Raw genomic sequence first — 14696 nt, 5'->3', positions numbered from 1 at the left:
CCATCAACATTTCGAATCACACTACGTGATCCATCATCAAGATGAAAAGAGAGCAAGAGATGCTCAAAAGTGAATGTTCCAAGGCCACCAATGAACCACGAAAGGCAACTCAATGTCACATGCTCAGTGTGTGGCAATCATGGTCACTTAGCTATGAACTACAGAATGAGGTCACCAAGGGGAAATGCAAGACCATAGAAGAAAATAGGCATGGCATGTTTATATTGTCATTGGATCAGACATCTTGCTAGAATATGTTAGTTGATAAACCAATCACCCAACCGATCAAAGAATCAAAAGGGCAAGCAACTAGTTAATGTTGAGGAAGTCAGAGATCAAATGAAGAAGACTTGGAAGAAGAAAGAAGACAATAATGAAGGGAGCAAGACACCTATAGCACCACATCATCACCATGTGTGAAAACTTCATCATCAACCTAAGTTATCTATTGGCTTAGGGGAAGCAATATTGTTGAATATGTTTCAGAATAGCCCCATGAATGTGCGCCAGATATAATAGCATTGTAAGATGCAATGAGGTAATACTAAAAGTATTACACAAATTTGGTGAATTTCATGATGTTATGATCAATTGGTGTCAATTTTGGAGTTAGTAAGTGAAAACGTGAGTCCTATTGGTAAAAGCATTTATTGCATGTCTGTATGAGTAAATAAAAGGTCTTTTTGTCACTTCATTTCTCACCTTGCATAATTTAAGAGTTGTTTTAGAAGAGATAGCCATGTTAAAGAGGATATGAGCAGAAGGCAAATTGTTTGCAGCTTTGGAAGCAAGTTCAATAAACATTGTTGAAGAACCCTAGCTCCTCGTATTAGAGGAATTTTAATTGGGAAATTTGCAGGGTTTGAGAGTTTAAGATGATTACACCTACCATAGTTGGCATTACACAAAGGTTGTATCCTAAGTTCAGAAGGCACTCATATAAGTCGATAGATGTAATGTCCCCTTTTTAGCATTCATAGCATGATGTTGTCGTTAGCCTATTTCCCCACGGTCCCGTAGGCTAACCAGGACATTAAAGGGGCTTAGAGGCCATTTGGCCTAGATAATTTCAGTTGCAGGTCTTTCTAAGGGGTTTTGAGGCAACTTTGGGCATACTATTTATAGTAAGTCATCTTGGATATGGTCGGACATCTTGTGGCAGCGGTATGTCAATGGTAATTGTTCAAAATCGACATGAAGACTTGTTTATCATTGATAAGATTTGTTATGCACTGATAAAGCTATTTTATAAAGTTAAATTTAAATATTTAACTTTATTAATGCATAGACTATAGTTTGTGGGAAATATTTAAATTAAAAGAGTCCCCTTTATTTTATAACACATTGGAGACATAAGTTACATGAATGGAGTTATCTTTTATCCCACATTGAGAAAATGAAAGATGGAGCTCTTGTGAGAACACTATAAGAGAAATGGAAGAGCTTCTATTTTAGCATGCTTGGGAAAATCAAAGAAATTGGGAAATTTTTCGGAGATCATGTCTCAATAGTTTGAAGGACGAAATCTCTTCAAGCTCAAAATCTTGACGCCATTGAAAGATATGGTCTTGAGATTCAACAGGGTAGCAGTCTGAAAAAAGCAGATACGAAAAAGCAGCCCGAAAAAGCGGAACCAAAAAAGCAGGCCGAAAAAGCAGTCTGAAAAAGCGGAACCAAAAAAGCAAGCCGAAAAAGCAGTCCGGAAAAGCAGTTCGAAAAAGCAAATCGGAAAGGCAAAACAGAAGGAGCAGCATTGAAGAAAATTATTACAGCCATCTACAACCAGGTTCCTTTATTAGTATTGTTTTTTTTAGGGTGTTATAAGTTTCAGCTGTAAGTGTGCATTATAACAGCATTATCATTTTGTAATCCATGTAAATGCCAAAAGTCTTGGCCATATTTCATGAGCATTGTATTAGAAATTTCATTGCAAATTAAGAAGATAATAGTTGCTGGTGTCATTTAAGCAATTCAATATCATTATTTATCAACTAGTTAGTTTGCACACCAACTGTTTGTTAAAATGTCAGTTGGCTGTAGGTGTTCATTTCTCATGCTTAGATCATATATATGCACTGAATATTGTCAAAAATTAGTACCACACTCATGTTAGGCCATTGTGTAGTCCATTTGGAGTCTTCTAGCACAAGATTCTCATTGATGCAAATTGAAAAAGAGTCATTTAAAGCCAGCTGAAAAACTATATCAGTCATACGTCCCTTGCATGTGAATTGTTTAATGAAATTCCTTGAGCTTTCATCAACATTTTTTGAGGGCAGATTTGAGGAGGGCCATTATAGTGGTATCAGAGCTTTCTTGCAAAGTGTTTGACGAAATGTCAAACAACTAAAGTATAAAGATTTTTGGTGTTTGAAGAAGTTATAACCTATTGGGGTTATTACAATAGAAAATGATCCCGTTAGTGCCCTAACTAGTGATCCTTATGGTGTTTTGCACGTTGAAGCCATAAGGTAATATATCCACTGCAAACTGGAAAGTTTAGGAACTACTATAACCCATTTACAACATGAAGTTCTGTGGTGACAACTTGAAGCTTAAGGATGAGCACAAACAAATCGTCGATATAGGGTTATGCTACATGGTTCATCATCCAAGTGATTTTGAGGAAGAGCAAGTTAGGTATGTGTTGAGCAAGATCCTCAATCAATTTATGTCACTAGACATACCCTATGAAAATCACTATGGAGGCTATACATGTAGTAACTGATCTGTGTGCAACCATAATATACCTATTCTACACACAATCCGTAAAAAGGAAGTCATCAGATTAACTAAATCTAAATGGGATGGACGTGCAATGTCAGTTAACGACGTAGAAGATAAAGATGCAAAGTTTGCCTCTGTGGCAATTGGGTACAAGATCTATCATTCGCGTCATATAGCCTATTTGGTGGTAAAATAAAATGAGTCGCATCTTGTAGAAGCCATGAGAGAACAACTGATGCTGAATCTTGAGAAAATCAAGGAGGACAAGAGACAGGAATTTAAATATAGTGAGTTAATCATGTGCTTGTTCTTTTTTAAAACATGTTCCCAAACCTTCAATGAGTAGAAGGTACACATGTTTACATTCATATTAAAAGCTATATCAGAATGTTAACAACTTCATTTGTACAATTTGGGGTTACTTCAAGGATTTCCAAAAGAGTGCATGAAAGGGAAAGAATACACTCTGAGATTGTAAATAATATACAGATTCTATATGCTTCCTAGTTGATACCGACACATGTCAGATGGAGGCAGCTGAGCCCATAATTTCATAGATGATACCAATGGGTTATGAGGTGGAGGGAGACATCATTATCCTCTATGTTGAGAAGTTACTAAGTGAACAATAGATCCTAATACACCAAGGTTTGGGACTTATGCAAAAAAAATATCAAGAAGTACATGATGAGCTGAAGCAACCAGTAGTAGCTAGAAAAATAAAGGAAGGAACTTGATAAGTTCCTCACTGAGAAAGGCTTTACCAAGGAATAATTAGATGGAGCAAGAGCAAGACACACTGCAGAGAAGGCTAGTGTATCAAGTATAGTCCTTGATGATGATGATGATGATGATGATGATGTTGAAGTAGTTGGTGCAATCGATAGTGTCCCCACCGGTAGACAAAAAGAAAGACCACATAGGTTAAGGATAAATCCTCTCAACCTATGAAGACCCAGACCAAGCAAGCAGCAAAAGTTGTCAAGCCAAAACCTCCCCCAGTGAAGAAGGCACCAAGTACAGTTCAAGGAACAACCAGGAAGACGAAGAAGAAAACAAAGGAAAAAAGTGATTGTTGACGATGACAGTGAAGAAACTAAGTTAGAGAAGGAAGTGGAGGATTTGAAGTCAAAAGGTAAGAAAACCAAAGTAGTAGGTTTTGTAGAGACTAAGTCTGTAGAGATTACGTTTGTAGAGACTAAGTCTGAAAAGGTAGTGAATGTGAATTCTCTTATTCAAATTGTTAGTAAGTATGGAATTCTAGTCGGTGAAAAGAAGTATTATCACTTGTTTGATAAGGATGATCACACTAAGATTGAGGATGTTGTAACTGCAAGTATGCACAAACTTAGTCAAGTTTTAGTGCAATTACAAAGTCAAATCCTAGATGAGTTGTACAAGATAGATGCTAGATGGAAGGTAATCCTAGCACAGGATAAACAAATAATCAAATTTGTCTTGATAAGTCCCATGCCAAATGCAGCAACTAAAGCAATTGATGATATGATGAAAGAGGTAAGGCACTTATTCAAAACCAAATCTAGAGCAACAAAGTTATTGGTTGGTGTGTCCAAGATGGTAGATGAAGAAACAAACAACTTATTGAGAGAATATTTAAATCTACCCAAGGATAAAGATGAATAAGTTCATGAGGGTGAACCGGTAAAGGAACCAAAAGGTCATCTAGTAGTCGTACAAACTGATGATGGGTATATAGTTGATGGTATAAATGTTACACTTGATGTTGATCCAGGTATGATGGACAATCCAAGTAACATACCTAAGGTACATGTACAAGATGAACACATGGATGTTCACGAGCAAGGAGCAAGAAAAGGAACTAGAGAACATTGGTAGTGGTCCAGCTATGACCAAGGGAAGCCAAATTCTAGGATAACAGGAAGAACCCGAGAAGATAAAGGCAAGGAAACAAAAAAGGTAAAAGGAATTCTTTCATCCCAGTCCATAGAAAGCATTGATGCAGATGAAATGTTGAACAAGGGATATATAGATTTGACTAATATGAGCCCAGATAAGATGATTGCATATGCCATGGTTGTCAAGTCTAAGCCCAAGAAGGAAAAGATGAAGGAAGCTCAGGTAATCATTGAGGCTAGAGACATCCAATCGGTGTTAATGACCAAAGTGGAATATGATGAGACTGCACCACATATAGATCAATTAGCTCACTTGGTAACTACAGTCAGTGAGAGAACGAAAACCTTGGAAGATTTAGCAGTAGTGAGAGCAGAGAAAGAGTATGAGAAGAAGAGGGAAGCTAAGCGCACTCAGTCAATTGTTGCAAATTGCAAATCACTTTTGTTGGCAATTAATAAGGTACAGACAGCAACCAGAGGAGGTCAAATGTTGAAAATTATCTCTAACCATTCAAATTTTACCAAGGATATAGTAAAAGCAAGAGATGAGGTGCTAAAGGAACTTCAGTATCTTATTGATAACCTCGATCCTTTGCAAGAACTAGCTACTGATTATAGCAACAAGGTAACTACATAGAATAATGAGTCGCCATAAAATCAGAATGAAGAGGACAAAGAGATAGCCAATCTCTTGATGTTGCAAAACTTGTTGATTCCAAAGATAGATACTTTACAACATGGTCTGACGGAAACAGTGCCACTGGTAACTACATCAAATGAGTTGGAGGAATTAGCATTTTTACTCTATGGATAGATTGCCCTTATTGAGAACCATTTGAAGGGATGGGAGCTGAATTTGAAGAATCTAAAGGAAGATTTTAAGGTTATATTTAGTCAAATATAAATATAATGTAATATAACGACCAATTTTGCTACTATTTTATTAATAATATTCTGTTTACTTCTATTTTACCTTTATCATTATTGTTAAAGGAGTAGTGCAATATGTAAAAAAAAATATTACTTTAAGGGGAGTAGTGATATGTTGGGAGTAGTGCATGAATGTACAAACTTATGTAAAAAAAACCTCTGATACTTTCTAAGGGTCAAGGGTAATTAGTTGGCACGTAGCAAAATTTTCATTGTGTTGCCATCAATACCAAAGGGGGGATTATTGACATGTGATATAGATGATCTGCATGTAGATCATGGAATTGTGTTGGTTTGTTGTCATTGTCGGCAACATGTGTTGGGAAAGCTTAAGATCAGTTATACCGATCAAGTTGAGGGGTCAAATCTTTAAATTGTCTAAGTATCTAGGTAACTGATGAATAGCTAGTGTTCCAATTTAGCAAATTGAATCTGAAGCTAAAGATCAAGTTAAGGTGCGCAGTCATGGAGATCTCATCTACACAAGCAAATCAAAGTGTATTTCCAATCACATAGATTACTCGAAAGATTTGTAGGAGTTATTGTAGATTTAAGTGATATTGCCAAGAAGAACAAGAAACATGAAGAACAATTTGATTTGATCAATCACCTAGTCAATCATAAGGCCGACATGAACTTAATTTTCAATTGGTATTCAAGGGATCAACCTTATGGAATTCAAATTGGTTATTGGCACAGTCGGTGGAGGATTTGGGTGGTAGGCGGACATGATTTAAGGTGGTGAAAACCGTATTACCAACCCTGATGAAGAACTTATAAATTCATCATGAAATCAAGTTTTTGCATAAGACGAACATGTAATTGTGAAATTAGTTTGTTTGATGCATAAGATGAATATTGACCAGAGCTAAAATGGATCTATTAGACAAGAAGTGCCATATTCAGATCATTTTCATCGTAGGTCCATCTCAAGGAAAGCCTTAATAAGATTGCAAGTTAAACCCTCTCACAAGGTCATTCTTTACAAGGTGTGCAAGATCTCTAACAGGATTTGAAGTCTAAATCCTCTAACCGGGTAGCTCTTCGAAGAAATTTGAAGTCCTCTAACAAGGTGTTCTTAATAGAAGAAAACTCTCTAGTTGCTCACTCTGTGATAGAAGCACGCCATCGTAATGTGCCCAGCCAAAATTAGTATAATATCTTTCTATACCCTCTCAAACTTAGTCAAGATCAACCTGTGAATGCCTTTGTGGCATCTATTTGTTTGTTGAAACATTTAATCTCCAAGTTGAACAAGTTAGAGCTCTTGATATAATCGTGTTGCCCTGAAACTCCTCTATTTGATTCCTCGGCTCATCAACTGAGATAGCCATCTTGATGAGTCATCGATGACTAATCTCTTTCCTTTGTTATCTCTTTCTACAATGTAGAGTATTGTCTATGCTAGTAGTGCTCATGCTCGTAATGTCCCAAGAGTTATGTGACACATGAAACACTCAATGATAACAGAGAATTATTGCAAAATCTAGAGATCAATTTTGATTATCAAAACTGATGTGCAATCAATTATAAAAATGTGTCTTGGGCCTTCCACTAGTAGCGTATCAATATTGGAAGGCACAAATACAAAGATGGTCGATGATCTACAGTACAAACGATGCTTCCGTCAATGAATTGTATGCCGAATATGTGATCAATCAAAGGAATTGTCTCCATATATGCAAACAAATATATGAATTGTGCTACTGTAATATTTTGATGATCAACAAGTCATCTTAGTTGATATGATCACTAGATAAAACCAATAAGTTTAAGTGTTGTCAAATATGAGTCTCCAAGTTTTTCGTGAGAGGATCATGTAAAGGAAAGACTTTCTAGGAACAAAATATTATTAGGTTGATATTGGACCCGCTCTGTATTAGTTCCCACAATGTATAGTTTGGTTTAATGTCTCTATCAGATGATATCTCCAATCAAACAAAGTTATTGTTAATTGTCAAAGCTAGTTGTCTTGTTTGAGAATACTGATCATTGGTACCAACAATGACTGTCGATACTTGAGTGTAATTGCCAAAGCCTGAATAAATATGTAATTATCTGAAGCATTCACTTCGCCTTTGTGGAAGCGTCAATCAGTGGAGCAAATGAATTGATATTACCCGGTATTTGAATTGTAGATCTAAATGCAACAATAGTATCGATCAATGATCCTTTTGAGAATTGATGCCAATTATCCAAATCTTTGGGAAGACAGTCATTCTGCAATGAAGATTTTGATCTCTGCAAATCACTAGTTGAAGTCTCTACAAGACTTTGCAATGATGTTATTCTCCCAGTATTGCTGCTAATAATCTTGCCAAAATGCTTTATAAAAAATTGCTTCTAGAGAAGTATTATTTTCACTCATCCATAAATCATATGTTTCTTTAGCTTTTTTTATATCAGATTGAAGAATCGCTTCTAGTATACACTTTGACATGAAGCTTTTTGTGATTACACATTGATATTATATGCATCTTGATTTCACACAAAACTTCACAACTATTTGAAAACCATCTAAACTATGTTTCCTCTTGGCCGCTTCTGTAGTGCAAATATGATATGGAAGTATCTTCATTCTAAAATATACATAGATGAAGTAAAGACATATTTTCAATACCTTCGTCATGCGCCCACTAGATATACTTTCACACTAAAAATCCCCAGAGATCGAGTGGTAGATAAGTAAGTCCTTATCCTATAAGAGGATGAACTGAAGACATCAAATTATTCCCATGACATCATAAGCTCAACTCTTATAAGTGAACCTTCACACAAATGCCTTTTCTCCTATGTTCCCCCGAGTTTCCGAGACGAGGACAGGGAGAACAGGGGGCAGCGGGACAGGTTTTTGGGATGGTAAAATTTTTTGCTGATTTTGGGGACGGGGGAGACGGCAAATGGGGACAGCAAAAGAGACATCTTTGTTTAGTTTTTTTATTTTTTGTGTTAAAAAATTGGGGACAGATGCAAGTCCCCAATAAAGTCCTCGGGATAGGGATGTCCCCATCCGCGAAACACTGGCTTTTTTGGGGGGGACACGTCCTCGGGGAACATAGCTTTTGTCAAAACCTTCCACATACCCTTGGTGAGTTCTAACAAACACCACTAGCGTATCTAATTGCTTGGTCATTTTTTTCGTTTTGTGCCTTCTCCCTGTGGTGGCGATGTGGCATCATACAACAAACACAATGTAAAGACTTTGTGGCAATATCAAATGTGATAGGAACTTTGTATTCCACTATTGGGTGGAGGATCCTATAACCCAGATATACCCACTTTGACCATGCTTGGGAACGCTGAAATCCTCGTGTAATACCAATTCACGTACACTCCAAGATGAAACTGTAGATGCAAGTGGAGTCAATACGATCTGCACTTAAACTAAACAAATGTCTTCAACAGTAGTTATTGGAGGCTCATTATATATCTTGCTACAAAATAAACAAGTGTTTGCAAACATCGTTATAGAATGGACTCACCATATATGGTAACATGCACTATTTTATTTAACAAAATAGATGCTCAAAGGAGATATCACCGGTGTGAATGCCCCATCTGCTCGGCTCCACTTTTTGTTGTTTGTAGCAGCCTTCCCTAGAACACAGAAACCGTTCAGCACCATAACATCCCTACGACTGAGCTGCTCTAATACCACGTTGTTGTTTTCTTAAATGTTTTGTATGTTGATTTCCCATGCTCGTTTAACCACAGCCATAGGCAATAACTCCATTGTTGCCCTCCCACCCATAGACAATATGCTATTGTCTCCCTCAAGCATCCTAGTATTTCAATCTACGATCATATTCAACTGTTACTTACAAATGATATTTGACATCTCATTATATATGTGAGAGGTAACCTTTCACCAAACGTTGCCACTTTTCACATGTGGCCCCATTAATTAAATGTTAATCATACATTAATTAATATATAATCATAATAAATATAATTATATTATCACAATAATAATATAATAATTAAATTATCAATATAATTGTTATATCAGAATAATTATATCATCACAATCTTTATGTTATCTATGTCAGCTTGAGGAAATTAGACCATAGCTACCATAAAATCAACAAAATGTACAATTACCTCAGCTTCTCCTTCTTACTCTATCAAATGCTTGCACTTAAATGAAATGATGGAATTATATGAATTATCAACTGCTATTTCTGATATAAAGTTATAAATATATGCAAGATGATTTTGGTTTAATAGCACTTTTGGATATACAAATATGATATATGCTACAAACGTGCTGACTTAATCACTTATAGTGATAATAGGATGATGCTGTCTGACATAAACGATATGACTATGCAATTGATTGATATTACTTGTAGCAACGGTTTTCTGTAGATGATGTGACAATTTAAAAAATCAAAATTTAGTATCGCTATGAGTGATATGCTGCTGTTTCAGATCTATACTTTGGTTCTTGCAGCTTCAAATTTTAATGATGTTTCTCGTTATCCTTCTATACATTCGATCAATGTGTAATCTATAATCTACAATGTATAACTTGCAATCAATATGCCAAAGGAAATTGCTTTTATTGAGCAGATCCAATAAGGATTAAATTTTTATTAAAAAAAATTCCAATGATGATCTTGTTGAATGACTCTGACCTGCCTTATATACTTTTCTTCTCTTCTTCATTGAGAGCTATTTCTCTTCCTTAAAAAATTCATATCTGTTGGCTGATAAGTAGTTGAACCTTAATGATCGTACACTTGCTCCTAACTAAAAGATATATTAGTTATCTTATCTTCTTAGGCAGTGAATCTGTTATAACAGATACCAATAACTATCAGTTGTATTTCTAATTGCATCTTTCTTTTATAACTATCCATCGTTCTTTTAAATCTAATGTAGCAATATATTATAGACTTTGTTGAGTTCTTCGTATACGTAATCACCAATGTGTCGGTGAGATTGTTTCCTTAATATAAGCATTCGTTGCATATTATGTTGCCACTTAGTATTTTATTAAAGATCTTCTCAGGATATGATCCCAAATGCACCAAATATCACTGACATGCATTTATAATATAGTCACCATTTGTCTTCACTCAACAACTTTGTATGGGTCATATGTCTGAATGTGTTGACTGCATAGAATTGGCAATCATCCTTTTGAGAAATATAGTCACCATTCATTGTTTGGGCTGATCGATGATAACATAACTCTTAATCCTCTTTATCGAATGTGGATTGCTCTTTATTAGTCTTTGATCGTCCTCCATTATGTTGCCTTCATATGTACCCGCTGCCCTCAAAGGCAATCAATTTTTATGTTACCATAGTTTGGTCTCTGCTTGGTCGTTTTTGATAATTACGTTCCAACAGTTGCAGTGTATTACCAATTCCCATATTCGTAATAACTCCATCGCTTTGCACTCCACTGTGACTAGAAGGATGTGAATTGCGCACTTAGAGTCTTCAAGAATTGGTATTCAAGATGTTGTCAATATTGTTGTAGACAGGGAGTGAGATCTGTTCTATGTCCATACCATTGACATTGTTATTCCACGTTTGGGCTCCATCCATGACTTCCTTAATGGTCATTGTCACAGCTTAACATAATTTATAAACCATTGATGATAATGCATTTCTCGTAACTCATGGAACTATCTTTGTCGATATCATGATGAACTCAACAAATAATCAATGATTTTGATATTGTACCTTCTGAATTCATCATAGTTGTGCTGTGAATATTGGTGATAAGTCAATCAAGACGTGTTGATAGTTCCTTGATATCAGGCTTGTAGTTGAATGTCCTCTTAATAATACGTTTAAATCTTTAATTAAAACTTATTTAATCGTATATCTATTCTAGTTGTCTTTAGGACTCTATCTAAACTACCAAAAACGTTTTTAAAGTGTTTTCACAAAACTATTGCCTATATAAAATGACAGGCAATTTAAGTATCCACTTTAAATATTTTGTAATGTTCTTATGATGTGACAAAACAATAAAATATAGGCAGTTTGGCTTCATCAATATTACCACTTGTACTTCCATTAAGATTGAGCTCACGATCACCCCATGACAATTGCTTGTACGGATCTGTAATTGTACTCAAAGTCAAAACAAAACTTTGCTTGAGATCAAAGATTTAGGAAGTCAATCTTAGGTTCGCTTTACATCAAACAGCTTAATATTTTTCGATTTTCATTTTTTTTAGGTATAATCCGTGCCAAGTCATGCTACAGTTTTATCTTTATGTTTAATCTAAAAGAAGAAATATATGATGGTACATTTGATGGTGAATGGTAAAAATTGATCTCTTGTATTTATTGTCCTTTTAAATAGAGATCAAAACATCCATATCAATGTACTTATATCAGATCTTAGGATCAATATACCTTGGGTCGAGACAAAGAAGGATTTTGAGAAATCATTTTTTCCTTGAACTTCCTAGCGGTACCTACAAGTAGCGCAAAAAAATGGGTCAGTCAACATTGATATGAAACCTTGAATGTGAATCATAATCCAAAAGGAAAATATATTATATATAAAGAAAAACATTTATTCTGTATGAACCTTTAGGGCTTTTGTGAAAACAAAGAAATGAGAAATATTTTTAAAAAACAAGATTTTCCCTTTTCCAATATTTATTAGGACAAAATGATTGAGTTGTTGTGAGGCACAACCTTCCCAAATGTTAGATATAGAGCTCCAATGTGTTGACAATGTACAACAAAATGAATCATCTTCAACAAGCAGATTGTAAGGAGATTAGAAATATTTATGAGACAAATCTCATCAAAGAGATGTGCCACACGTAAATCAACAGATTGTAAAAAGTGTCATGATCATAGCAACCACGAGAAAAGAGGACCCACAAAGCATGACCTTAGGAAGGAATGAAACTTTGCTCATTAAAAGGAACCAACTTGTGGGGTGAAATGGGTAAAAAATCTTCACTCATTATTCTATTTGCTTAGATGAAGGATGTAATTCTACTGCTTAAGAAAATTCTATAAACTTCTAATAGTCTAATCAAGGAATAGAATACCCTACTACAATGACAGATCCTTCCTAGTAATAACTCACAAACTACTTTTTCCCAGTGTTGAAAGGGTACTTGTACGCATACCCCTAGGATGCATACACGGTACTGGTAAACGTAACCAAGTACTGGGTACTCAATGGGGCACTTTGTGGAGGACATTATAGCTAAGGACCTCAATTAAGATTTTTGATTTTGTTGTTTACCAAGCTTAATTTTAATATGTAATCACTAATCAGATTAGAACTTTGATACGATGATTGTATGACATTTCAATTTGTGTTCTTAATCTTCAAAGTTAATGGTTGATGGTAAACATTATTACTGTTCTTGTCTTGAAAACTCCATGTCATTATAATTTCAGACTTTCTATAAAATATTAAATAAATATTAAAATATTGACATGCACAAAGTAACCTCATCTCCTATTTTGAAAAAATAGCCATATTGTACCCATCTTTAAAGTACACAAGTACAACCTCTCTCCATGCAACCTTGCTTATTAGTTATTCCTCAGCAAATCCAAATCATTGTATTCTAGGAAATACATCTAACCATAGCGAAAAGCCCAAACCCAGCTCACACTGCACCAGTGTCAATTATCTATTAAAACATTAATGCCCCCTTTTTGGGTAGCATGTCAATAAATAAATAGAGACTAATGCTAGCCTATTATCTATTCTCTCCATATGCTAAAGGGTTAAGTGTTTAATTAAATAAAAGGAGGAAAAAGAAATAGTTATAACTAAAATGAATTTAATTATTTATTGACAATTATCAAAAAAGGACCAACTCAAGTTATGACTTAAGTCTTTCCTAGGTCATCGGGGTGAAATAGTAAATGTGAGGCAAATATTATTATTTGCCTAAGTTGCTAAATAAAAATTTATAAGAAGACAATCAATAGCTTTTTGGCTAGGGATTCTTACTAAAGGTTAGATTGGGATTTGAAGTCTCATACTGTATGATATGTTGGATTGTTACTAGATAATTTCTCCATCATTGCTGGTTTGACAGTAGCAGCCATATCTGAGGACGGAAACCCTTGGATATTTGTAGGTTGGGCAAAAACCCAACACTACTTGAGAGGTGGGTTCACTGAAGGTTTATCATTGAGCAGATTTGCATCATTTTAAACAGGCTTTGGAGGAAAACTTATGCATGTTCTAGCATTGTAATATGTATGTATGTATGTATATATATATATATATGATGAAACAGCCATGCATGCTTTATGTCAGAATCATTTTCAATAGATCTATCTTTAAAATCACTTATTTCCTTGGAAATCGATATCATTTCATTTGCATGTTTAGTTTGCATATTTGCATGTTGTTATTTTGCAATGAAATGAAGCAAAATATTGGCAAAAATTGAAAACACTAATCAGATTTGAGACAATATCCTAGTTTGGAATATTTCAAAAACACTACTCAATTTTTTTAATGTTTTAAGGCCTGCCTACTAGAGTGACCCTGATTCTGCACCTGTCATGAGCTTGAAGGCAGAGGTAAGGCTGCTTCTCCAATTGTATGCTGAAATGACTTGTGAATAACCTCGCGGCAATATGATTTTGGTAGAGTGTGTGCACTTGTCAATGGACATACGGAAGACCCACAGTGCTAAGTAAGATGCACAGTGGGGGGTCAGATGGTGGCAATGCCTGTACAGTGGTAAGGATGACCTGTATGGTGAATGAATAGCTTGTACCATGGTTGAATCAACCTGTACGGTGGAGTGACAGCAACATACAATCAAGGGAAGCAAAAACATACAGAGTTGACAATGACATATGGTCAGGGTAAGGTTCCGTACAGTAGAAATGAGGAGGCATTACAGTATTGACTATGCAGTATGGCATTAAGGACTTGGCAACTCCCTTAGGAAATGTGGCACCATACAGAGTCATGCAGAGTGTTACTTATTACTTTCCAGGCTCCAAACACTTTGAATCTTTCAATGATATGCTTTGGTGTGCATATGAATTTTTGATAATTGATGATAGACCATAGACACATCTAATAGCATGACCATAGAACTCTAGATCGCGTGTTCACCAAATTGGTTAACGCTAAAGTAAGCAAATACAAAATACAGTATTTTCAGATCCAATAAGGACAATACTTCAATTTTC

The 14696-nt window shown here is 35.3% G+C and overlaps 1 protein-coding gene across 5 annotated transcripts in view; it reads right to left on the bottom strand.

The window, feature by feature from the left end:
* The window catches only part of EMB2804 (tubulin folding cofactor B), a 316373-nt gene that overhangs the window by 226705 nt on the left and 74972 nt on the right, over nucleotides 1–14696 (bottom strand). For all 5 annotated transcript variants that reach the window (XM_089809401.1, XM_089809404.1, XM_089809403.1 and 2 more), the window contains exon 5: nucleotides 11916–11977. In XM_089809401.1, coding sequence (XP_089665527.1) covers nucleotides 11916–11977 — 62 coding nt within the window. The remainder of the gene's footprint in view (nucleotides 1–11915; nucleotides 11978–14696) is intronic.

Source organism: Cupressus sempervirens, chromosome 11 (genome assembly GCF_028749045.1).
Source record: "Cupressus sempervirens isolate cs-2001-9-10 chromosome 11, ASM2874904v1, whole genome shotgun sequence".
Lineage (NCBI taxonomy): Eukaryota > Viridiplantae > Streptophyta > Pinopsida > Cupressales > Cupressaceae > Cupressus > Cupressus sempervirens.
This window is presented reverse-complemented; position numbering and strand designations above follow the sequence as displayed.